The sequence below is a fragment of the Elephas maximus genome, chromosome 14 (genome assembly GCF_024166365.1).
Source record: "Elephas maximus indicus isolate mEleMax1 chromosome 14, mEleMax1 primary haplotype, whole genome shotgun sequence".
Classification (NCBI taxonomy): Eukaryota; Metazoa; Chordata; class Mammalia; order Proboscidea; family Elephantidae; genus Elephas; species Elephas maximus.
The window spans coordinates 93,169,344-93,195,819 of NC_064832.1; the positions used below are offsets into that span (position 1 = coordinate 93,169,344).

General features: G+C 44.3%; 1 protein-coding gene across 3 annotated transcripts in view; it reads right to left on the minus strand.

Moving 5' to 3' along the window:
* STK24 (serine/threonine kinase 24) overlaps positions 1-26,476 on the minus strand; it is a 143,580-nt gene that overhangs the window by 24,279 nt on the left and 92,825 nt on the right. For all 3 annotated transcript variants that reach the window (XM_049853273.1, XM_049853272.1, XM_049853274.1), the window contains exons 3-5: positions 10,001-10,057; positions 1,051-1,159; positions 626-783 (exon numbers count right to left, since the gene is read on the minus strand). In XM_049853273.1, coding sequence (XP_049709230.1) covers positions 626-783; positions 1,051-1,159; positions 10,001-10,057 — 324 coding nt within the window. The remainder of the gene's footprint in view (positions 1-625; positions 784-1,050; positions 1,160-10,000; positions 10,058-26,476) is intronic.

Genomic DNA, 26,476 nt, shown 5'->3' on the forward strand with positions numbered 1-26,476 from the left:
CTATAGCACAGAGCAGAACTCACCCACAGAGTTTCCAAGGAGCGTCTGGATTTTAACTGCTGACGTTTTGGTTAACAGCCATAGCACTTAACCACTGCGCCACCAGGGCTCCCCTCTTTCTATCTGTCCCTTAAATATTGTTCACACAGTTCTGTCCAGAGCCCTCTTCTCTCTTGTCCAGACCACTCGGGCTTCAACCACCACTCACCGTTCTGCCCATTCGCCAACAACTTCCCAACCCCTCTTCTCTCCAGAGATATACTTTTCCATATGCCTCTACTGGATGCCTCTACTTGGATGTCTCATAGTCATCTTGAACTCAACATGGCTGAGGGGAATCCATCCTCTCCACCTTGGTCCTTGTGTTCTTCCGCTCACCTACAAACATGCTCTACCACGCTGCCCACCCACCGCCATCAAACAGTATGTCAGCTAAGCCAGAAACCTCCACTGACATTCAATGACTAAGAGACAGAGAAGAAAACTTTTTAATCAAGGTCTGAGAAATTACCTTTCTGATCTACTTGAAGGGACCTGGCTTTGCTCCAGCTACAAAAGCTGTGGGGTTAAAGAACAAAAGGCAAGGGCCCTCCAGACCCATGGAATAGAAAGTACTAGCCCTTACCTTTGAGTCGTAGGCTGACTGCTTGATGACTTCGGGTGCCATCCAGAAAGGGGTACCCACGAAGGTATTTCTTTTTATCTGGGTATCTGTCAACTGGCCTGCTACTCCAAAATCGGCCAGCTTCACCTCTCCGTGTTCAGAGAGCAGGACGTTGGCAGCTGCAAGAGAAAACCGGAGACGCCTCCTGATGTCATTGACTGTGTTGCTGCATTCACTGTCATTTGGGAATGTATGCGTCCGCCCCAGGTACAGCCTGGGCTCAAAGAGAACAGGCATTAAGTGCTCCCCTCAAGCAACCCACCCCCAGGCGCGTTGAAGATCCGCTACAATACAGGCAAGACCACATCCCTCGAGGAGTACAGCTCACAGCGTGTTCCTACCCAAATTCCATGTTTTAAAGGAGTAAAAACAAAACGCTTCCTTACCTTTAATATCTCTATGAATTTTCTTCTCTGAGTGCAAATAATCAAGTCCTTTCAGTATTTCTCTCAATATAGTAGCAATCTGAGTTTCATCCAAAGGGCCAGGTTCTAACTGACAAGGAAAAAGCAAAATTTAAGTTATCTAAATGAGTATTTTATAATTTGAAATAATAAGACACAGAAACAACAATCTCCATATTAAATGAGCAAAAGTACCTAAAAACTTCTTCATTTCAAAATAGACATTCAGCCCAAACTATTAAAACCAATTTAAAAAAAAAAAACAAAGAACCAGAAGCAAAGTGGCTAAGAATCAAAGCAGGGCCAGTGGGCAAATGAGAAAGCCCAGCGGTTTGCTCTGCGTGTGGCCTCCAGCCGGGGACAGCACAGCCAGGCTCCTCACCGGAGATTTCAGTGGCACGCCACCCCGGGAGGAAGCAAAAAACCCAGAAACTCACAGTATCTGTTTATGACAAGCAAGCAGCTTTGTTCTGTCCTAAGGCACCTCATTATCTTACCAGAAGACTCATCCCTGGTGACCAAAAATATGACCGGTCCCAAAAAAAAAAAGGTGGCCTAGGACTAACCCCTTCCTGAAGCTACCCCTGGACCCTAATTTAAACATTCTGCATTTTCAAGCTCCCAAGCCTGGGCCAAGAGAAGCTGCCAGACATTAATTCCTAATGAGTTTGGATTTTCTGTCATTATCTTTACCACAATAATGAGGTGGTAACTGCCTCTGAGAGGAGCCCTCGTGGTGCAGTGTTTAAAGAGCTCAGCTGCTAACCAAAAGGTTCCTGGTTCAAACCCACCAACTGCTCCGTGGGAGAAAGGTGTGGCAGTCTGCTTCCGTAAAGATTACAGCCTTGGAAACCCTATGGAGCAGTTCTACTCTGTCCTATAGGGTCGCTCTGAGTCCGAATTGACTCAATAGCAAGGGGTTTAATAGGTATGTGGCGTAGTAGTTAAAGAGCTCTGCTACTAAAATGTTCAGTTTGAATCTACCAGCCACTCCCTGGAAACCTTCTAGGGCAGTTCTAGTCTGTCTTTTAGGGTCACTAGGAGTCAGAATCGACTCAACAGTAGTGGGGTTAATTGTCTTTGAAAACTTGTATTTTGAGAAACTCAAAGTAACGCACGCCTTAACATTAACTCTTAATATTCATAATTGTGTAAGTTATGTGAGGAAAAAATGTCAGGTTAGTATATCTCCATTTAAAAGATAAGGGACACTTAGGTTAAAGAGCTTAGTTCAAATCTGATGGTAACACCACCGCCAGCACTCGCAGAGCAGTGAATTAAATCAAAACTGCTCACGGCATAACCTACCTCAGCAAAACAAGACCCGACACTCCCCAACGAACTAGTAACACCACCGTGGCAATGAACTCCAGTAATTTAAAATTAACTTTTCACCTGAATGAGGGGCACCTGTACTATGCTTGCCAGGCTTGAGAGCAAATTCTATCCTAACCTAAATTCACATACCTCAGGGGTCCCTAAAGGATGAAAAAATAATTCAAGTTATTTAAAGGGGTATCTTAATAGTAGTTTGAGATATAAAACACAGAGACAACTAAATCCGTATACAATGGGCAAGAGTATTTAAAATCTAAAAGCTGCTTCATTCTAAAACAGATATTTTGCCCAAACTATTAAAACCTACTTAAAGGGTCCTAAAAATAAAAAAATTTAAAAAAAGCAGCAAAGTGGCAAAGAATCAAAGTAAACACTTAACACCCTCAGCCACTAACCAAAAGGTTGGAAGTTTGAGTCTACCCAGAGGTACCCTCAGAAGAAAGGCCTGGCAACCTACTTCTGAAAACTCAGCCACCGAAAACCCTATAGAGCACTGTTCTGCTCTGCACACGCAGGCTCATCACCAGTCGGGGCTGGCTGGATGGCAGCTGGTAGTGATACTTTACACCCGAGGGAAATGAACCTAAGACGCTCACTGGAGGGAAAGCTTATGCGTCACGAATGCTCATTTTCTTGGACAGATGCCGGCAGTCCCATGTGTGCCTCAGTGCCTTCACCGAAGTGATGGTGACATAGCAGTTCTCTTTGGCACTGTGAAGGTGATATATTTCTAAAGGACTTATGGGGCCCAATGCAGGGGACCTGAAACGCCGCTCCTTGTTTATATGACAGCTTTACCTATATCTGGCATGGATTTCTGGTTCGTCTTAATTAGCTGCTCTTCCTTCTATCACAAGACCAACCTGGTCTGCACTGAGATCCTCAAAGTCAGGGACGATCCTCCGGGACTACAGCATCTGTTTTACAATTAACAAAAGGGAGGCTATTTCTGAAGGGGAGTTCCTGGGTGGTACAAATGGTTAACATGTTAGGTTGCTAACCAAAATGCTGGCAGTTCAACATTAGCATCTTGGAAGAAAGGCCTAGCCATCTACTTCCAAACACTCAACCACTGAAAACCCTATGGAGCACAGCTCTACTCTAACACAGGTCCATCTGAGGTGCCTTGGAAGAAAGGCCCGGCCATTTACATCCAAGAACTGAGACACTTAAAACTCTAGGGAGCACAGCTCTACTCAGACATAAGTCCACCCCGAGGTGCCTCGGAAGAAAGGCCTGGCCATCTACATGCAAACACTCAGCCACTGAGAGCCCTATGGAGCACAGTTCTACTCTGACACACACTGGAAGTCAACTCAAGGGCAACTGGTTGGTTTTTATTTCTGAAGGACTTCCCTTGTCAGCCCAGATACAAAGCTCGGGCTGCCTCTCCGATCATTTTAGCCTCACTGGAATTATGGTTTAGCCGGCAGCAGAAGAGATGACCAAGCAGCACCTATGTTCTCACATTTCTGACCTCAATTTTTGCTGATCATTTTTAGTTTTACCTTCCCTTATATGCTTACCTTATATTTTCAGGATTATAAAAAGCCAACTGCTTGGTCAATCAGCCTGCCAGGATTTACCCCCAATTTTAATTAAGATACTATCCAAAAATTACCTCAGACTAGATAGCATGTCACACACTATGTTCCCACAAACCCATTTTTCCCTAATTTATTTGACCAAGAATCTTATTTCTAACACATATTGAAACTACTGTTCCAAAGAACACAATGCGGAAAATCCTGCCTTTTAACAAAGTGGTCATAAAACGTAGAAATTTTAATATTCGAAATGAGGAAACATACTTCTCTAATAATCTGGGCAAAGAAGGGAATGGAAGGAGGCAGAGATGCTGGAGTACGTGGTCACAGTCACAGTATCAGAGCAGAGAATGAAAAAAGACCCCAAAAAACCCAAACAGTGTCGTTGAGTCAATTCCGACTCATAGTGATCCTACAGAACAGAGCAGAACGGCCCCATAAGGCTTTCAAGGCTATAATCTTTACGGAAGCAGCCTGCCACATCTTCCTCCAGGGAGCGGCTGGTGGGTTTGAACCACCGACCTTTCAGTTAGCAACCAAGTGCTTTAACCAGAGAGCCACCAGGGTTCCTTGAAGGAGAAAAAAGTCCTTCAAAATCATGTGCTAGAGCACGGGTTCCATTTCCTCTTCCACCAAGTCTTTACCAAGCAGACAAGCAGACAAGCAGCAGTATTTGGCTAGACTTGGCCTTAGCCACCTACTCTTTCTATTATCAAGTTGCTGGAAAGGAACAGCAGAGAAGCCTGGTGTCATCACCAAGGGCAGAGAGGACAAAAGGCTGAGGAAACCAATTGAAAAACCTTCCCTGGATAATGAAGAGCTGGCTCTGTGATTAATATATGCATGGTTATACCCTCTCAAATCTAGTCTAAATGCAATCCATCACTGATTTATGGGAGGGGGGGTACTCTACTTGCTTGGTGTCAAAAATCACTGTAAAAAGTATTCAGCTGCTTTCCCCACCAGAGTTCCTCATCAAAGGCTAAGACCGGGCTGTTCTGATTTCTCCAAGCCATACGCTAGCATCTGCTACCATTACCATTTCTAGACAGTACAATCATGGTGGTCTCTGTCATTAAGAGGACTGGGGAATCTTCAAATAGGGGTTCACAAGAAAGACTCTAAGTAAGAAAAGTGAGACTGGATTCCGTCTACAGGTGACTTCCAGCTTCCCATCCCCCAAGACTGTTCCTCCCTTCTTCCTCTGTAACACAGCCTGTTAGTCCAGCAGATGGCCACCCAACCAGAAATGGCATTTCCCAGCCTCCGCAGCAGCAAGGCCTGGCTGTCTGACGTAGGTCCTGCCAGTGGAATCGAGCAGAAGGTACACGTGCTCCTTCCTGGTCTCGACCTGGAAACATTGGCAGCTGACAGGACAACTGAAGATCCTGTGGAAGCAATGGGCCACGGGTGGTAGGGCCATCCCACCAGCTGGGTCCCCGCTCACCCTGTGGACCAGAGCCCACTGACTGACTTAAAATAAAAAAAAGAAGAAGAAAAACAAACCCACTGTCCTCGAGTCGACTCCAACTCATACAACCCTATAGGACACAAGAGAACTACCCTATAGGACACAAGAAAACTGCCCTATAGGGTTTCCACGGAGCCGCTGGTGGAGTCAAACTGCCAGCCTTTTGGTTAGCAGTCGAATGTTAGCCACTGTGCCACAGTGGGAGGGGAATGAACTTCCATTTTGTTTGAGAGACTATTTGCGGACCACTATAACAGCAGGGGAGCCTGGTGGCACAGTGGTTAAGCGGTTAACCATTCAGCTACTTACCAAAAGGTCAGCAGTTCGAATCCACCAGTCACTCCCTGGAAATCCTACAGGGCAGTTCTACTCTGTCCTATAAGGTCGCTATGAGCAGAATCGTCTTATCGGCAACAGACTTGGACTTCTGGCTTGAGGACAGCAGGCTGACCTTGACATTAATGAATACACCATCTTTTTTTTAATCATGTTGAATAATCACTTTTGTCTGTCACACCTCTTTGCCTGACTGACCAATTTATACAGCACAGGTCCTTCTTAATTAGATTCCATGGTTGTTCCTTAGATTCTCTTGCATTACTGACTGACCTTTTAATCAGCTAAAAACCTTTCAGTCTCACGGCCCCTGTTGTTAATCCTCACCCCAACCGTCCAGGTCACCTCCCCCTCTGTGTTTTCCTCTGGAGCACCCTCGAGCGCACTACATAACTGACTGCCTCCCTGACTACACAGCAGCTCCATGAAGTGAGGCTCTTCTCCTGCTTTGTCAACTGCGGTGTCCCCAGCGGCTAGGACAACACCTGGCACGTGGCAGGACAAAAATATGCTTGCTGAGTGAAAGGTGGTTTCACTCAGTAGGCTATAAAAATCAACCACATTTTAAGGTATGATGAAGTCTTCAATTACGTAAGATTTATACTCAAGTCACGGCACACTAGCGGCACATGGAACTTGAGAGATTATTGACAAAGGCAAAAAACTAACAATATAATCAAATTCACTATTAGACATGCTAAAAAAAAGCAATACTAGATGAAGGAGGGTGGCTATCTTACTGTCCCATGCTAAAAAAAAAAAAAAAACCCACTGCTGTCAAGTCAATTCTGACTCATAGTGACCCTACAGGGCAGAGGAGAACTGCCCCATAGGGTTTCCGAGGAGAGCCTGGTGAATTTGAACTGCCAACCTTTTGGTTAGCAGCTGCAGCTCTTAATCACTACACCATCAGGGTTTCCGTCCCATGCCAAGGTATCACTAAAATTCAATGAGAGGAATCGAACTAATGTCTCGTGGCCTAAGTAAAAAGGTCTGATAACTACAATATAGAGTAAAAAAATGTAAAGCATGAAGTAGTATGTGAACTATAATTCAAACAATATAAAACACATATGCTCATGGCTAAGGACTAGGAGAGGCTACAAAGACAGCCATGCTGAAGAAGCAAGATTTCCTCAAACTTTTCTCTATTATACTATCTTCTCAATAATGTAGGATGAAATATACTTTGAAGTGGATAGAAATCTAGAGAATTTTTATTATTGAGTGCCTGAAGAGAAAAGATCAATCTAGAGAAAATAAACTGAAGAAAGAGATGATAAGATCGCCACACACAGGGGGGAACAGCAAAGAACTCCCCTTGAAGGAGAAGTAACTAGTCATCCTGTCCTTCTGTACGTCCTCTCATTTGTAAACTATCAGCATTGTGCACCCTAAGAGTTAACATTTGAACTCTAAAAAAAAAAAAAAAGGCAAGGTTTTTTTTTTTTTTTAAAGAAATGACCCTACGTATATTCAGCTACATGGTATCAAATCTTTACAAAGGACAATATTCTGTTGTTTTTTTAATTTCATAAACATATAAGCCTTTGTTGCTGTTGAGTCATTCCGACTCACAGCAACACTAAAGAACAGAGTAGAACTGCCCCATAAGGCTTCCAAGGAGTGGCTGGTGGATACAAACTGCTGATCTTTTGGTTAGCAGCCACGCTCTTAATCACTGCGCCACCAGGGATTCAAACATATAGATGGGGGGAAAAAAAAACCTATTGCTGTTGAGTCGATTCCAACTCATAGCGACCCTACAGGACAGAGTAGAACTGCCCCATAGGGTTTCCAAGAAGCTTCAGGATTTGAACTGTCAACCTTTTGGTTAGCAGCCAAACATGTAAACATTGAGCCACCAAAACCAAAAACCAAGCCCGTTGCTGTTCAGTTGATTCCAACTCATAGCGACCTATAAGACAAAGTAGAACTGCCCCCATAGAGTTTCCAAGGAGTGCCCGGTGGATTTGAACTGCTGACCTTTTTTTGGTTAGCAGCCATAGTACTAAACCAACCAGTGCACCACCAGCTCCGCAACAGACCCTCTTCAAAACTTCATCCTAATGGTTTTCAACAAATCAATTCTTGAATCCCACTGTTAAAGTCTGTCCTCTTTTATCACCAGGTGGAGGCAGACCAAAAGGAAGAAGGTATAAAATGGAGAAAAACACAGTGAAGTTACAGGTAAGAGAAGGACAGGGTGGGGTCAAGGAAAGCCACAGGCTTGTCTGCAGCTGGACAAAAGGAGGTTCAGAGCCCAGCTCTGGTATTTGCTGGCTAGTGCATCTAACCTGAGCAACTTCCTCTCCTCATCTATGAAAACGAGACAATTAGCAACACCTAAAAAGGAATGTCTGGTTCTTATCACCGGAATAGTTAAGGGAAGAAGAATGTACATTTGTCGGGCCCTCACACTCTAGGTCATGTTTTTTTTTAAAGTGCAGAGTTCCTAACTCCCTTCTTACTGTAATGCCTAAAACTGCACAAAGAGACTTCAGCTCCCAGCTCCAGAGAAAGTTATAACCAGATAAATTAAATTACTGTGGCATTAAGAATGAACGAGAGCGTTCGTGGACCAGAACTGCTGCTCTGAAGGACTCAATGTTAGAGAAATGAGTCCCTGCCACAAATAAAATTCATTTAAGGTAATAGTAAATCTAATTACCTGAAATGAAAGTAATTTTCTACATTCCCATAAGAATTAAAAAAAAAAATGAAAAGCCCTTTGTGTGTAGGTACAGAAAGGAACCAAAAGTAAGTCATAAAATTTACCTAGTTGTTTTGTTTCTTTCCCGTATTAGTATCTTGTTCATATCATATTACAGTAAATATTTTTCTTGAAATTTTTCTTTTAAATACTCTTTTGACCAATTACCTTTATAGTTTATATAATTACGCACCTTTCTAAATTGGATAAACAACCCAAAGGCCTTGTGGGGATACATCCGTTTTTAGGTTTACCTTCCAAAAAACTACCAATCATTATTATTACTATGAGAAAGATATACCTTTTTAATCAAAGGATGTTCCTTTCCTTACTGAATAAAATTGTATACACTAAACCAAACCAAAATCAAGCCCATAGCTGTCAAGTTGATTCTGACCCATAGCGACCCTATAGGACAGAGCAGAACGACCCCAAAGGGTTTGCAAGGAGCAGCTGGTGGATTCGAACCGATGACCTTCGGTTAGCAGCCAAGCTCTTAACCACTGGGCCACCAGGGCTCTGCATATAGACAATTAACTACTAAAAAATGGGCTTCATTCCACTTCCACGACGATGGCAGTGGAAAGCCAGAGACCTGCCATCCTGACAACTTCTGTCACACAAGAGCCGCCCTCTAACACTAAAATGTACGCTAGGCCTGTCTGGGAAATCACCGCCCATCCAAAGGCCGGGTTTTTTACAGGAGGGAGAGGAAAAGAGTGCTGACTGCATTGTTAACATTTGATCACCTCGGCAGGAATGAGACGGCAAGCATTAAACAATGGCTAACAACCACAACAACAAATGTAGGATAAGTTTGAAATCGTCATCTGAGATTCACATTTAGCAGCAAAATTGTGGTTGTATTTTGGACTTTGACGGGAGACTCAAAATAACCAGTGTATCATAAACAGTGCTTAAATCATCCTTGAACCAGGGCTCCATGAAACACAGTATATATATACCCCAAAAAAAACTTCTTTTTTTTTTTTAAAAATAAAGAACTTTGGTATTTTACATCGATAGTACTTCAATCATCAGACCATGCTTGTCACCTGCTCCTGAAATCACCTCCAGAGTAGTCCCCAAACTTAATTTTCAAAATTTCTCATTTTACGTTTAAGTGGAAATATTACACACCTATTTTGGAAGCTAAGGTACCACCTGAAGTATGAAACGATGATGGGTCATCAGCTCTGAAAGAGGGAACTCGTCTCGGCAAATAAGCTAACAAACTGTTGTTACACAATGCGATTCCAGGCAAAATCCTTCACGGCCTCTATGCATGAATCTGTTGGTTTCTGACACCGATTTTCCCACCACACGATAAATCTGGTTTCAAAAGTAGACCTATACTTTTCAGTAAGATGTAAGAAGCAAAAAATATACATCACAAGGACAAATTTGGTTCCTTTCTGTTTTAACTTAAAGGAAGAGGGAAATAAGAACCAGATACATACAGCACGATCTTTACAACCAAGCATCACAGAGAACGCACTTTGGCGCGGCATGCGGCATGACACTTACCAGATCTAGTGCAGAGCCTCCACCGAGGTACTCCATTATTATCCACAACTTAGTATCCTACAAAAACAAAAAAAACGAGGGAATTATTTTAAAAACAAACTAGAAAACAGTAGTTTTTAAATAACGATATTTTTCTCTATTATTTTGGAACTAGAAAGAAAAGTCCGTCAAAGCGAGTACCGTATATTCAGTAAATCCCGGAGTGCGAGAAAGCCTCCCCTACCTGGTAGCAGCATTAGGGGGAAGTTTTTCAAAGTTTGGTCAGGGACCCTACATCAGGCTCTTCTACAGAGTTTGTTAAAAATGTAGATCCAGGCCCCATTCCAGACCTACTGAATCAGGATCTGGGAACAGGGAACCAGAGGTGTTCAGACCTTACCAGGTGAATCCCAAGGACTGCAATGTTTGAGAGCGAATCCCTGCAGTCAGCAAGTCACAGGGCCCACCCCACCTCTGTCAGCCAGGAGGTGCCCAAGCCCTCAGCAACAAAGAGGCAAGTACACTCCCCCTCCTGCCTGCCTGCAGTCCCCAGTACCTCAGTGTTTCCTGTGAGCAAAGGCAATGCTCCCTGGGGGAGAAGAAAGCCCCACCAGAGGACTGATTTGGTTCACCACTTGTTCTGCAGAAAGGCAACCAATTTCCAATACCCCCCAAATCCATGGTACTTTCTTCACTCTCGTTTGGATGAAGGCAAATGGGCATCAAGGAGCTATTTGGGAAAGCAGGCCCCAGGCCTAACAACCTGTCCTTTCAGCTCCGCACCTCACACACAATGCCCGACTCGTGCGTCTTTTTCCCTTGTCACCCTTGAAGCCACTCAGCCCTCTTCATGGTTTCCAGAGTGCTCTTTTTAAAACACAAATCCCAAAGTGCTAGTCCCTTAAAAACAAACAAACAAACATCCCCATCACTTTCTGCGAAGGAAGAGTCTGCATGGTAGCCAGGAGCACGTGGCTTGGTGAGCCAGACCAGGGTTTAAATCCTGACTCCCCCTGTACTTGCACTGATAATTACTGGCAATTGGAATGCAAAAGTTGGAAACAAAAAAGAAGGATCAGTAGTTGGAAAATATGGCCTTGGTGATAGAAACAATGCCAGAGATCGAATGATAGAATTTTGCAAGACCAACGACTTCTTCATTGCAAATACCTTCTTTCACCAACACAAACGGCAACTGTGCACATGGACCTCGCCAGATGGAACATAAGAGAAATCAAATTGACTACACCTGTGGAAAGAGACAATGAAAAAGCTCAATATCATCAGTCAGAACAAGGCCAGAGACCTACTGTGGAACAGACTATCAATTGCTCATATGCAAGTTCAAGCTCAAACTGAAGAAAATCAGAGCAAGTCCACGAGAGCCAAAATATGACCTTGAGTATATCCCACCTGAATTTAGAGACCATCTGAAGAAAAGATTTGACGCACTGAACACTAGTGACCAAGCACTAGACGAGCTGTGGAATGACATCAAGGACATCATCCATGAAGAAAGCAAGAGGTCACTGAAAAGAAAGAGAAGACCAAGATGGATGTCAGAGGAGACTCTGAAACTTGCTCTTGAATGTCGAGCAGCTAAAGCAAAAGGAAGAATTGATGAAGTGAAAGAACTGAACTGAAGATTTCAAAGGGCATCTCGAGATGACAAGGTAAAATATTGTAATGACATGTGCAAAGAGCTGGAGATGGAAAGCCAAGAGGGAAGAACACGCTCAGTGTTTCTCAAGCTGAAAGACCCGAAGAAAAAATTCAAGCCTCGAGTTGCAATAGTGAAGGATTCTATGGCAAAAATATTAGACGACACAGGAAGCATCAAAAGAAGATGGAAGAAATATAGAGTCATTACACCAAAAAGAATTAGTCAATGTTCAACCATTTCAAGAGGTTGCATATGATCAGGAACCGATGGTACTGAAGGAAGAAGTCCAAGCTGCTCTGAAGGCACTGGCGAAAAACAAGGCTCCAGGAACTGATGGAATATCAATTGAGATGTTTCAACAAACAGATGCAGCGCTGGAGGTGCTCACTCGTCTATGCCAAAGACATATGGAAGACAGCTTCCTGGCCAACTGACTGAAGAGATCCATATTTATGCCTATTCCCAAGAAAGGTGATCCAACCAAATGTGGAAATTACAGAACAATATCATATGTAAGCAAAATTTTGCTGAAGATCATTCAAAAACGACTGCAGCAGTATATCGACAGGGAGCTGCCAGAAATTCAAGCCAGTTTCAGAAGAGGGCATGGAACCAGGGATATCATTGCTGATGTCAGACAGATCCTGGCTGAAAGCAGAAAATACCAGAAGGATGTTTATCTGTGTTTTATTGACTATGCAAAGGCATTCAACTGCGTGGATCATAACAAATTACGGATAACATTGTGAAGAATGGGAATTCCAGAACACTTAATTGTGCTCATGAAGAACCTGTACATAGATCAAGAGGCAGCTGTTCAGACAAAACAAGTGGCTACTGATTGGTTTAAAGTCAGGAAAGGCGTCCATCAGGGTTGTACTCTTTCACCATACCTATTCAGTCTGTATGCTGAGCAAATAATCCGAGAAGCTGGACTATATGAAGAAGAACGGGGCATCAGGATTGGAGGAAGGCTCATTAACAACCTGCGTTATGCAGATGACACAACCTTGCTTGCTGAAAGTGAAGAGGACTTGAAGCACTTACTAATGAAGATCAAAGACCACAGCCTTCAGTATGGGTTACACCTCAGCATAAAGAACACAAAAATCCTCACAACTGGACCAATGAGCAACATCATGATAAATGGAGAAAAGATTGAAGTTGTCCAGGATTTCATTTTCCTTGGATCCACAATCAACAGCATTGGAAGCAGCCGTCAAGAAATCAAAAGGCTCATTGCATTGGGCAAATCTGCTGCAAAGGACCTCTTTGAAGTGTTGAAGAGCAAAGATGTCACCCTGAAGACTAAGGTGCGCCTAACCCAAGCCATGGTATTTTCAATCGCATCATATGCATGTGAAAGCTGGACAATGAATAAGGAAGACCGAAGAAGAACTGACGCCTTTGAATTGTGGTGTTGGCAAAAAATATTGAATATACCATGGGCTGCCAAGAGAATGAACAAATTTGCCTTAGAAATACAGCCAGAATGCTCCTTAGAGGCAAGGATGGCGAGACTGCGTCTTACATACTTTGGACATGTTGTCTGGACGGATCAATTCCTGGAGAAGGACATCATGCTTGGCAGAGTACAGAGTCAGCAGAAAAAGAGGAAGACCCTCAACAAGGTGGACTGAGACAGCGACTGCAGAAATTAGCTCAAGCATAACAACGATTGTGAGGATGGCTCAGGACCGGGCAGTGTTTTTGTTCTGTTGTACGTAGGGTCGCTGTGAGTCGGAACCGACTCGATGGCACCTAACAACAACAATAATCCCCTGTACTGTCTGAGCGACCCAGGAAACGTCCCTCTCTAAGCTTCCCACTCAGTGCTTAAGCAAAAAGCCTGACCCAAAGTAAGCAACCATGTAAGCCATAGCTAGTAACATCAATTAGGAGAAGGACAGTGGTGGCTCAATAGTGGAATTCTTGCTCCCCACGCGGGAGACCCAGGTTCAATTCCCAGCCAATGCGCCTCATGCTCAGCTACCACTCATCTGTCAGAGGAGGCTTGTGTGTTGCTATGATGCTGAACAGGTTTCAATGGAGCTTCAAGACTAAGACTAGGAAGAAAGGGCTGGCAATCTACTTCCAAAAATCAGCCAACAAAAACCCTATGGGTAATAATGGTCCGATACTCAACTTGCATTCGTTCTATATGCACGGAGTCACCATGAGTAGGAGGCCAACTCAACAACAGCTAACAACATCAGTAACTGTAATACCACTGGTGGTGTTCACAAGTGCACCCACATCAGCAAGCTTCACTGCCTCCTCAGTACCACATGGTAGCTTCTATATGTATCAAATAAAAGAAAACCTTTCTGAGGCTCCTGGGCACCTTCAGGATAGAACTGAGCCCTGGCTCTTGAGAATACCACCAAGCAGGCCCCTCACCAAGCCGCCATTCTCACTCCAGTCCCTGATGCACTGAGCCTGCTCCTCTTGAGTAGGTCGTCATTTCTCAGGCCTTTCTGCTTGTGCCGTTTCCTCAAGTCAGAAAAACTTTCCTTGACCTGCCTTGAGTCTCCCATACTCTGCAGACTTTTACTTTAGCACCTATTGGTCTGGCTTTAAGTTTACTTGTCTGTATTTCCCAGTTAACAGTAAACTAAAGTGTCTGGGGACAGTGCCTGGCATGTTGAAGCTTAATAAATGTCAATTATGGATCCCTGTCATCACAAAAGGGTCAATCAGGCTGACTGTGTATTAACTTTCAGGAGGTACTGATACATAAACTACCTGGAAAAGAAATTCCTTTTAAAACTTAAAAAATTCTGCCATCTGGAGTTAATTCTATGATATTCTAAACGAACAGTCCAATTTTCCTACAGATAGAATACTTTCTCAGGCTTTTAAACACCCCAAGTTTATTTGTTATTAGGTTTTACATGTATAATAAAGCCAATTTCATTCTAGACTGGGAAAGGCCTTAAACAAGGTGTTTGGGATCCACCTTAGGGAAAAAAGCACTTCACTCATTCACTCGGCTCTGGAGTTGGGAAGATCTGTTGGAGATCAGCACCTGCCTTGAAAAGGCTCAATTACCTCTGATTCTGTTTTTAATTTTAAAAATCCTATCAGAAACAAGTACTCTTCAACCCAAATACACTCAAGTGTGGATTTCAATGACACTTGATCTCTGTTTAATGTTTGCGTTGTTCTTTTGTTTAACGTTTGCATTGTTCTTTCTAAGCAATGCAAAAGCATCCTGTCCGATAACCAGAATAAACTATTCCAGGTCAGACCAATACCATCCTGGATGACACTGGAACTCTAAATTGTTTCTCAACAAAAACGACCTGGTACTTTACACCAAGTATAAATATCTATTGCCACGCCCCTTTTTATGGCTGCTATTTACGCCAGCCCCATCCTTCTTATTTCATGGGCCTTAAGGGAGGGTCTGGGAACAGTGAGACAAGCCCTCCACAGGTAGGTGACCTCTCCTACCTCCACACATCTGCGGCCAGCTGTGCAACGCTACGCCCTGGGAAGAAATCTTTTGCTGACTCCAGAGGTGTCCGAGTCACCACACAGCTTCTTGACGCAGCCAGATGCCAGTGCGCCACACCCTCAGCCATTCCAAGCTCTGTCCTCCTTGGGCGCTTCCCAGCTACCCTCTTCCCAAATCCCAGTTAGTCCAGCAGGAAACAGACTGACCCATTAAACATGCCACTGTCTTCTCTCGGGGGAGCCGTAATGGAGGTCAGCTGACCCACCCACTTTTTGGTGTTCTCCTAAGGCCACAGAGGGCACTTAAGCAACAGCAGAACAACTGGCAAACCAGATGCTCGGCAGCTCAAAGGGTAAAACCGCGCCCTTTCATTATAAAGGCTTTGTCCTTCCTAGAAAGGAAGGAGCCCAAGCCAGCTCGGCTTCTATTTTTATCTAGCTCATTCCTCGCACCAGCCATGTTTCCCAAACAAGGGTCCACCAGACTAGAGGGCACTTGGTTACACTGTTTTGGAGTCATTTACACAGGTCACAGCGTTTTAAATACCTTGACTAGGTCCTATGACTAATGTATTTCTGTCACTGGTTCCACCCGGAATCAGGGAAGGGGAAATGGCACCATAAAAAGTTCCACTGATTGCCACCACTCTCTGCTGAACCTGCTTTTCAACTTCACTGGGTGTGCCCATCATCCCAGCCACTGAAATCCAGTCTGTGTGAAAACTCGGCAATACCCCCTCCATATGTGGGGTCACCGCCCCCGGCACTCTTCTGTTCTCTTTCCACCATATTTGACATCACTAACCCACAACCTGGTGTAAGGCTTATCGTTGGCTCACTCTACTTCTGCTCCGCAGGCTCCAATATCTAATGGGAAATCTGAATTGTGCTGGGGTGGGGGGGGGCTTCTCCTCCACCTCCTCTCCGATGCAGCCCCCGGGTCTCTCTGTAGTCTGAAGGAATACTGAGCAGCCTCTCTCTCCATAGTCTGAGGGAACACTGAGCAGCCTCTCTCTCCATAGTCTGAAGGAACACTGAGCAGCCTCTCTCTCCATAGTCTGAAGGAACACTGAGCAGCCTCTCTCTCCATAGTCTGAAGGAACACTGAACAGCCTCTCCCTCTGCAGTCTGAGGAGACACTGAGCGGCCTCTCCCTCCGTAGTCTGAGGGAGCACTGAGCTGCCTCTCCCTCCGTAGTCTGAGGGGACACTGAGCAGCCTCTCCCTCTGTAGTCTGAGGAGACACTGAGCGGCCTCTCCCTCCGTAGTCTGAGGGGGCACTGCGCTGCCTCTCCCTCCGTAGTCTGAGGGGACACTGAGCAGCCTCTCCCTCTGTAGTCTGAGGGGACACTGAGCACACTCTCCGTCTGCAGTCTGAGGGGACATGGAGCAGCCTCTCCCTCTGTAGTCTGAGGGGACACTGAACAGCCTCTCCGTCTGTAGTTGAGGGGACACTGAGCAGCCTCTCCCTCTGCAGTCTGAGGAGACAATGAACGGCTGCTCAGGTGTCAGGCACAGGGAAGTGAGCTAGTTCCCTACCCGTAGAGAGCTTGCTTTCTAGAGTTGAAGACAGACCTTGAACAATTGTTCAACAAACCCTAATTCTCACGAGTGCTATAAAGAACAGCTGGTGTCATGAGACAGTATGGCAGGGGACCCACAGATCTGAGAGTCAACAGCCAAGCGCTTTTTAAGCTGAACCCCAATGATGAGCTGGCACTAGGGACTGAAGGCGAAGGAGGTGGGAGGGTACAAGGGAGGAATATGCACATCAGACAGAAGAGGTCAAGTGTGACGCTGTAGGCAAGGAAGAAGCCTGACAATCCAAGGACCTAATGGTGGAGAGCGTGCAAGTAGGAAGCCAAGTTGGAGTCTGATCTGAAGCAAAGCGAGAAAGGTCATTTCCTCCTCATCCTCTCCACACCCCACAGATGTACCAAGTTCTAACACCTACATGCTTCCACACAAGCTGCTCCCTCTACCAGGAGATATCCTGCCCCTCAGCCCCATTCAAGACACAGCTCAAAGGGTTGCTCCTCTGGGCATCCCTCTCCCCTATTCTATTCTCTGGGCCCAAATGTCTGTCCTTACTTTTCTCCCTGCCTCAGAGAAGGAGGTACACCTCATCTTCCTTCTAAGAAGATTCTCACCAACACTGTTCTTCATTCACCCACCACCTCTCATTCTCATGCGTGACCCCGCCACTCAATTAGTGACCTTCGCTTGAACACTTCCATTCTCCCCAAAACTCCATTCCTCTGTTCTCAGTTATTCTCTGGTTCTCTATACCTGTCCCGTGGCCCTGTAAACCTGTTGCCATACAGTCAATTTCAACTCACAGCAACCCTAAAGGACAGAGAAGAACTGCCCCATAGGGTTTCCAAGGAGCAGATGGTAGATTCGAACTGCCAACCTTTTGGTTAGCAGGTGAGCTCTTAACCACCGTGCCACCAGGGATCCTCCCATAGCCCCAGTGGGCCGTAAAGTTACAGGTTCCACTTTGCTCCTTCCCCTTGTAGCTAGAATTCCCAAACTCTAGCCTCCACCTGTTGGTTTCTCATTGCTAACAAAATGGGAGTTATGACTAAGAGAGTAGGGTGCTAAAAAGAGAAGGGTGCTAAGATTAAACTTTGCCTACCCAACAATTTGAATGAGGATAGAGATGCTGTGGACATTGAGAAAATGGGGATACGGTGAAGGACAGATCTTGGAATCTGTCTGGTACAGAATCCCCTAGTGCAGATAAATAGCCTGAGCCATGTCAATATTGCACACCTACAGTACCACACCTCAAACGCCAGAGATACTCTCAGCACAGGTGCCAGAAAAGTCTCTTAAATTTGCCATCAGTCATGAACTCAGGTAGTAATTTCTATGACCAACAATCCTAAAACAGGAAATGTTTGAAAGGGAGTAAATGGATAAGCTCAGGCAAGTGGTAAAATGTGCTCTAGACATTCTAGGCAAAGTAATCCCTCCAATGATGTGGCAGGTTTCTCAACCCCTGTACAACTGACACTCGGAGCTGGGTAATTCTTTGTTGGGGAGCTGTCTTGTGTACTGCAGGGTGTTTAACAGTATTCCTGGCCTCTACCCACTAGATGACAGGAGCACCACCAACACTATCCCTCCCATCTTGTGACAACCGAAAAACGGCTCCAAATGCTGCCAAATGTCCCCTGGGGATAAAATCACACCCAAGAACCACTGAACTACCTAACCAATGTTGATAAAGCTTGAAGTGGTTTCTGGGCCAGAAGTTGTTGTTGTTAGGTGCCACTGAGTCGAGTCAGTTCTGACTCGTAGCAACCCTACGTACGAAATAAACGCTGCCCAGTCCTGGGCCATACTCATAATTATTGCTGTTTGCACCCATTGTTGCAGCCACTGTGTCAACCCACTTCGTTGAGGGTCTTCCTCTTTTTCACTAACTGTCTACTCTACCAAGCATGATGTCCTTCTCCAGGGACCAGTCCCTCCTGATAACATGTCCAAAGTATATGAGACAAAGTGCCAACCTGTAACTCTCCTTATTCTTGGCACAGACTATTCTGCACATACCCGACTACACTAATTCACAGTGAGACACTGGACAAGTCACTTAAGTCCTCTACATTTCATTTCAGAGTCCTTACCCATAAAAACATTGTAATAATACTTGAGCTTCTAAACCTCACAGTCCAACCAACAATAAAATGAGAGAATGAAAGTGAAAGCATTTTGCAAAAGTTCTAGGTACTAAACAAACACAAAGAACTATTAGCTTTATCACCATAAATGTCTAAAAATAACCTGGTTAAACCAATATTGTCCAATTAATGAAACTAAATGGCGTTTTCTTTGCACGCAGTTTGTGGGCAAAATAAAATCTGCAGCAATCCATATGCATCCTACACTAGAATGAAGAAGAAGAATAACGATTGCCCTACAAGCCTTGAGGCAAGAGTGTCTGACAAGCAACGTCTGGTAAAGGCACGCAGTTAGCCTGCTCTCAGGGAGGGACCACGCACTGCCACTTGCCAAGATATATTAATTACTGCCCTCACAAAACCTTCCAAATTGTGACTTGTGAGATGCTTGTTCTCTAAGACACAAATCATAAGACTTCTTAAAAATGACTTTAGGATAAAAATGACCTCAAAAATATAAAATATGAATGGCCTCAGGATACAATTTTCTCCTAAGAAAAAGACTGATTGTTTCATTAACTAAATAAATTCAGGATTCAAAATTTAAAAGGTACCAAACATGTATACAGTGAAAAATTACCCTCCCACCCCTGGCCCCCAGCTGTCCAGCCCCACCCCCTCAACCACAGTTACCAGGAATTACATAGCCTTAGAGAAATATTTTATGCATATGCAAGGAAATACATATAAAATGTTTTCCCTTTTAACCCAAATGGTAGCATTCTATACAACCTTGCTGTTTACTTAAAGTTTCTTAGCGAACACGCCACATCTGTCCATTAAGGATTTTCTCATTATTTGACTGACCCCATCCCCTGTTCATGGACATTGGGTTGCTCCCATTCTTCTGCTATCATGAGCAAGGAAGCAATGAAGAACCGTATTCAAGCGTCATTTCTGCCTGTGCCTCGAAGCCCAACTGCTGGGTCAGAGGGAATCCATTTGAATTTTAATAGGTAATAGCAAATTGCTCTCCAAGGAGGTTATCCCACTTCATACAGTCTCCGGCAACGTAGGAGAAGGCTAATTTTCCCTTTCCTTTGAGAACACAGTGTGATCAAACTTTATTTTCTTTTGATCATCAGTTCACAGATTGAAAAAAAAAAAAACCCACCCAGAATTGGTTCCTGAAAGCTGTGGCTCCCACACTCAGTGTTCCTTACAATATCAATCCTCAGAGGAACTTGACAGATACCGGGAGACTATGGAGTTTAAAAAACTAAATGAAAAAGAGTGGATGCCACACTGTTAACAATGAACGTGATTAAAGTATAAATTCTAAAGTGAAGTTTAAACTTTGCTTTACATATGCTTTGCATTCTGAGGCCTCCGTAACTCATCAACCTTAACAAGAAGCTCTGACCAAGATGCATAAGCTTTATTAAAACAATTTGGGGTCACAAGCGTCAACAACATTTTAAGTGAACCTTTTTGCTAAGATGGTGTCCAAAAAGCACAAAATACGCAGACCTGAGTTTGACTCCTGCCTCTGATTCTCACCAGCCACGGGGTCCCTCAGACAAGTCCCTTAGCCTCTGTGGGCCTCAGTTTTCCCATCTGAACACGAGACTAAAGAGCCCTCACCCCAGAGGATCGCTAAAAAGATGAGGTGGTGGTGCCTGGCACACAATTAGTGCCCAGAGCATTTTAGTTATTGCTGTATTACTATACTAACTTTAGGGTATTAATATATCCCATTTGAACCCCAGGCCCACCAGGAGGCTTGTCAAACTGGGAGACCAAAAAAAAAAAAAGCAAATCCAACCACTACCTCATTTTATAGTCAAAGCAAATCCGTTGGGACAAGGTACGTGTTTCTGGCAGACACACGGAGAGTGGAAGACAGGAGGTGAGGGTGGGGGGTGGGGAGGGTGGGGATAGCAATCCTGTGCAGCTGACGTAATCGAGAATGAGATGAAAAGCTCTGGGACACAGACCCATCAATGCCAGCCTGTTGGGTCTAAATTTAATAAGCAATGGAGAATCAGCATACTTTTGGCCAAGAGAATAAATGATCAGAGGTGCCTCAGGATCACTGACCTAGCCGCTGTTTACACAATAGGCTGAGTGGGAAATCAAAGTGGGATGATCAATCAGAAAACAAATGGAGAGTCATGCAGGAAGTGCAGTGATTGAGAGTCCACAATGGCCGGATGGTGGAAGAGAGAAGCCAGAATCACAGACAACCCACTGTTCTGAGCCCAAGTACACGGTGACTCCATGAACAGAAACAGGAAAGCCAAAAGAGTGTGGCTGGGTGGGCATGAAAGGGAAGGAGAGAAAGCTCCTGGCATTTCTGAGATACTGATGGGACATCCTGGTGAATACACCTGAGCAACAGCCGGGAACGGAGATCTAAAGTTCCTGCAAGAGAGAGACCATGACAGAGATGATAACTGATGCTCTGAGGGTGAGTAATATTACTAAATTTTTAACTGATGGGGTGCTCTCCACATACGCGAGCTACCCCGGGGAAGTAAAGACTGGCTACGGTCACTTAACTTACCCCTAGTTACCATGACGACCCTATACCACAAAACCAAACCCGCTGCTGTCACAGCACCTTTCAATTGTACTCAAGTACTCAGGGTGCAAAACATGGGTCTTGGCCTCAAAAAACATACTTAATCATTCCTGTGTCTCAGAGGTGCTAGGATTTCTCAAAACATTCATCCAGTCCACAGCACACCTGCTACGTGTGAGGGGCTACAGCCCCAGCTGGAGAATTGAACCCGGAGAGCGAAAGGCTGTGTAGGCACGACACCCCATAAGTCCTACTACAAATCCCAGAGGCCTCCAGGACAGGAGCCGTCTTGGAAAGCTGCTGCATGAACGCCTTAGTTAACATATCCCCGCCTATGCCTATGAATAAATATGAATCTTTTCCCGCCCAAGAACTTTTAAAAATTCAGGCCCATCTTTTGTTCTGGGGGGGGAGGGGGGCGGTATGCATTGCTCTAGGCCCTCCTCGTCTCCCTTGCAAGCCTCTTCAGTAAAAGCTTTGCTTGTGTGGAAGACTAAGTTGCCTCACCTGCTTATTCTTGACTAGTGAGAGGCAAGCACCTTATTCTGGTAACACGTACAGGGTGGTAACTTCCACCAAACTCTTGTGGAAGCAAAGCCCTCTGCCCTTCAGTTTCCCATGTGATCATTACCAAAAATTAACCAGCCAAAGTATACTGACTTCCCACAATGTTATGGAAGAAAAAAAAAGAAACTGGGCAAAATGGCAGGCAGGACTCAAACAGCTGACTCTCCTATCACTTCCCCATAGCCTCCTTTGTGTTCTCCAAGACATCCAACTCAGGCAGACACACAGCAGCTCTGTATGTCTACACACTCTGACAGGGAAGAAGGTCTTACTTCTGAAAGAGAATGGAAAGCCAGAATTTTCATAGCAAATCGTTTCTGTCAATGCTGCCGGAAGAGGCTGCCCCGCTGGAGGAGAGAGGCAGGGACCCAAGGAAGGGCTCTTTGGGAGAACAAGGAAAGAGCTGTGAAGTATCAAAGGGCGGATGCTCAGAGATGTGCTGCAGCAACGAAGCCCGGTGTTTGCTTGGCTGTAGCCAGAGAACTACCGTTCATCTTGTTCCTTTTATACGTTAAGCACTGTGCTAGATGCCTTACAGATTATTTCATCTACTCCTCACAGCACTGCGACAGGGTCAGTGTAGCTGGCCCCATGTTATAAGAGCAGAGTGAACTTGTCGAACTCGCAGCTCACTGGCAGGAGATCCTGGAGTCCTTACTACAGCCTCCCCACCTCTCCTTTTCTCCTCACCTTAAAATACTACCTAAATTGCTAACAGGCAGAAGGAAAATTATTCAATGTGTTTAAAGGTAAACAAGAGAGGAGGGATCACTGCTGATCAGGAAAAGGGGAGGGGAGGGAAAGAGTGCCTGGGTGGTGCTTACAGTTAAGAATTCAACTACTAACCAAAACGTTGGTGGTATGAACCTCCTCAGAGGCACCTCAGAACAAAGGCCTGGTGATCTGCTCCCAAAAGGTCACAGCCTTGAAGGCCCTATGGAGCACAGCTCTACTCGACACACGTGGGGTTGCCGTGAGTCAAGATCTACTCAAAGGCAACTGGTATGTCTTTTTTGTTTGTTTAGAGAGGGAAACTCCAGTCTTCCCTCTCGGACAGCCCTAAAAGGAGGATAAATGGTGTTCCAAGACAAGGGAAGTCTTCCAGTGTTCGTAACAAACATGAAATGAGAGAAAGGCCACTATAACGTAATATCAACTAAAAATAAGGTTACTCAATAAAACCTGAAACAACAAACGAGAAACAAAACAAAACCAACTGAAAATTTATTGAACAAAATTGTTAGATCAAAGAAAAATGCAAAACCGTAACTATGAAATGATTTACAAACACTACACACCGAAAGCTATGTATATAGTACAGCCAAAGATGTATACAGAGGAATACTCAAAGCATTAGATATTCCCATCACCAAGCAAGGAGGGAACAAAGAGACAGACGGAAGGAAAAAAAAAAAAAATGCGTGTTCAATCCAGTTTAAACAAAAACTTAAGGGGACTTCAAAAAAAACTTACGGGACTCCTCTGTACTTTCTGCACAATTTTTCTGTAAACCTAAAAAAAACCTAAAGCTGCTCTAAAAAATAAAGTCTATTTAAAGAAAACATAAAACAAAACAAACAACAACAAACACTCACTCTGCCCTTTAAAGGAACTTAAAAGACATTTACAAGGCAATCAGGGAAACAGTCACAACCTAAATCTGGGGAAAAAGAAAGAAGTAACAAAGGAAGTGTGAACAAAGTACCCTGGGAATCAGAGAGAGATTTTTCTTTCCTGCTACGTATTTCATCCTTGATAAAGAACAAACATCACAGTCAATGATTAAAAACAGGCAAGTTCTATGCCTTAATCTTCTCTGTGAAGCTTGTAATGTGCTCTTTTTCTGAGGAAGTTAAACATTTCTAATAATTACAAGATTATCCTTCTTCTAGGTGAAAACTTCAATGTTCAATATGCAACACGTCAGGAATATCACCAAAAAAAAAGTGGTTGTTGAGGACTTCATATTAATTCTTTAATAAAAACCCAGCCCAGAGAGATCATCAGTCCAAGTCAGAGTGTGTGTTTGGTTGAGAAAGAACACAGACTTTAGTATATTTTGCAAAATTTTATTTACTAGGTGCCTTTTGTATTGGCACAGGGGTTAAGAGTTCAGCTGCTAACCAAAAGGTCAGTAGTTCAAATCCACCAGCTGCTCCTTGGAAATCCTATGTGGCGGTGCTACTCTGTCCTATAGGGTCACTATGCGTTAGAATCAACTCAACGGCAATGAGTTTTTCGTTTTAGTAGTACTTTAAGACAATTTATGGAATTGGTGAAGTCACAAGCTGTGTTTCAATGCTTACCTATACTTTTATTGCCATGTGTGGAATTTAACCTAAAGTTAAAGAGCTTCCAGAAGAGATGTTTCCACACAGTATCTGTTTGACGCTTGACTGTACTGAGGAAAATCTATGGTATTTGAACCCTCTGGTTCTCTTTCCTTCCTACCTCTTGGCCATTTCACTAATCTTTATTTACTACACATTCTATTCTAGCGTGAAGGGTTAAGTACATGGACATGTTCCCTACTGGTAAGAAAACAGTCAAGGAACACCTGGATCAGACAAGCAAATTCAAAGGCTCCATCACGGATCCAGCCCTCAGGCTCCGATTTCAAGGGACAGGCCCAGGAGAGGTCCATACCCTGGGGATGGGCTGAGGGGACCCCTGCTTCTCATTGCCACATGCCACCATGTTGTGACCCACCGTCCACTCCCTGGCTCTACTTCCACCTCAGTGAGGATGACCTTGTCATAGGGTATAAAGATCTACACGCCACGATTACAGACTTCTAGAAAACAGTCTAAATGCTCTGTCTAGCACCTAGCAAACCATGTCAGTCAGTAATAATCCCGACAACTTCTTGTTACAACCAGACAGATTCAATAAAATGGCCTGGTTTTAGCCGTCCATTTTTCTTATTTTGAAGCAGATGTCTTTATTTGTCCAAATGCCTGAAAAGTCATGCTGTGCTGCAGAAACTACTAAAGGAAAAAGAGAGCTTATTTATACCAGCCAGAGTAAGCCTCCTCTTTAAATACACACCAAGAGGCCCCTTGTTACATAATCTAAGTAACACATGTGAGCCCTCATACCATATGGAGCCCTGGTGGCCCAGTGGTTAAGAGCTCAGCTGCTAACCAAAAGGTTGACAGTTCAAATCCACTAGCTGCTACTTGGAAACCCTATAGGGAAGTTCTACCCTGTCCAATAGGGTCGCTATGAGTCAAAATCAACCTGACAGCAACAGGTTGATTTTGGTTATACCCCAATCATATTTTACAAAATTCCTCAGAAATACAGAAATGAAAGCATATGGTATAATTAATTTATCTAAATACATCAGCTATGTTTAGATACTGCAGATGGAGACTTCAATCTGCAGAACATGTATGTTGAGACAAAAGAACTCTAAATACAATTAAAACTTATTTTAAATTATAGGTAACATTAGCCAGAAAACAGAGCTGAATTTCTTTTGGGTGAAATAGAATATTTAGCCTAATTGGAATTTTCATTCCATTCAACTTTCGGAACGGAAAAACATAAAATGGAACTGCCAAATGTCTTCAAGGACTTTCTTCAATTGCACTGGGACAGCGTGTTCAGGGGAGAAAAAGGGGTCCACAGCACCCATACTCGGCAACACCTCAAAGCGGATCTTTCATGTTATCTTTGGCAATGAGCCTACAATTTTCCCCCCATAATGGGTTGCAAAATGGAATTTATTCCCTTGTGACTTCAAAGCAACATTTACTTGCTGATATGTTCAGTTTGCCCAAAAGAAAAATAAATAGCTTTGCCTTTACCCACTGTCACTCTGGAGTCTTCTACCTGAGGCTGAATGCACCATTTCTACTTTTCCCAGCCACACAAGAACGGACACTTGCATGCTAAAGACTACTCTCAGAGAAAACAGATGCGCTTCCTTCCTTTCCCAGAAGCTGCAGCTGTTCCGGGCCAGTTGGGGAATGTGGCTGATGACTTCCAAGCAGCAAAGGAAGCCTGGAAGGGTGGCTGTACTAGACGGATCGTGTGGAAAGGCAGAGGAGCTCTGCTGCTGTTGGGACCAAGGGCCCATCTGGCTGAATGATCTGAGCAGATGTGCACCCAGTGATACAGGGAAACGATGACTCGAGGAGCCAAGAGGCAGCAAGCACGCTCTTAAGCCCTGAAGACATCTCATTTCCAAGTATGAAATCAACAAATATGGTTACCTAGCCTTGACAAGGCAGCAAAAGTGGAAGACAATTGTGAAAAATCTAATTTAAGTCACAAGGAGAGAGCTGCTGTTTATTGCTGAGAGAAAGGAGATTCTTGTGGAAAAAAGAAGTCACCTCCAACTGCACAAACACATGGAGTGGAGATGGTGAGACTGTTGCACGAGGAAAAAGAAATCACCCAGGGTCGCCAGACCCATAACGGACTGCTGCTGCCAGCTCTCTCTACATCCAGAGACGGAGAGCTAAAACAACCCTGCATCCACGAGACGAAAACTCTCTGTGTTCCCGAGACAGGCTCTGGCCCTGGCCAGCTTCAATGGTCTCCTCGGGGTGTGTGCTCACACCGGATCGACAAACGGGCCATCCTTGA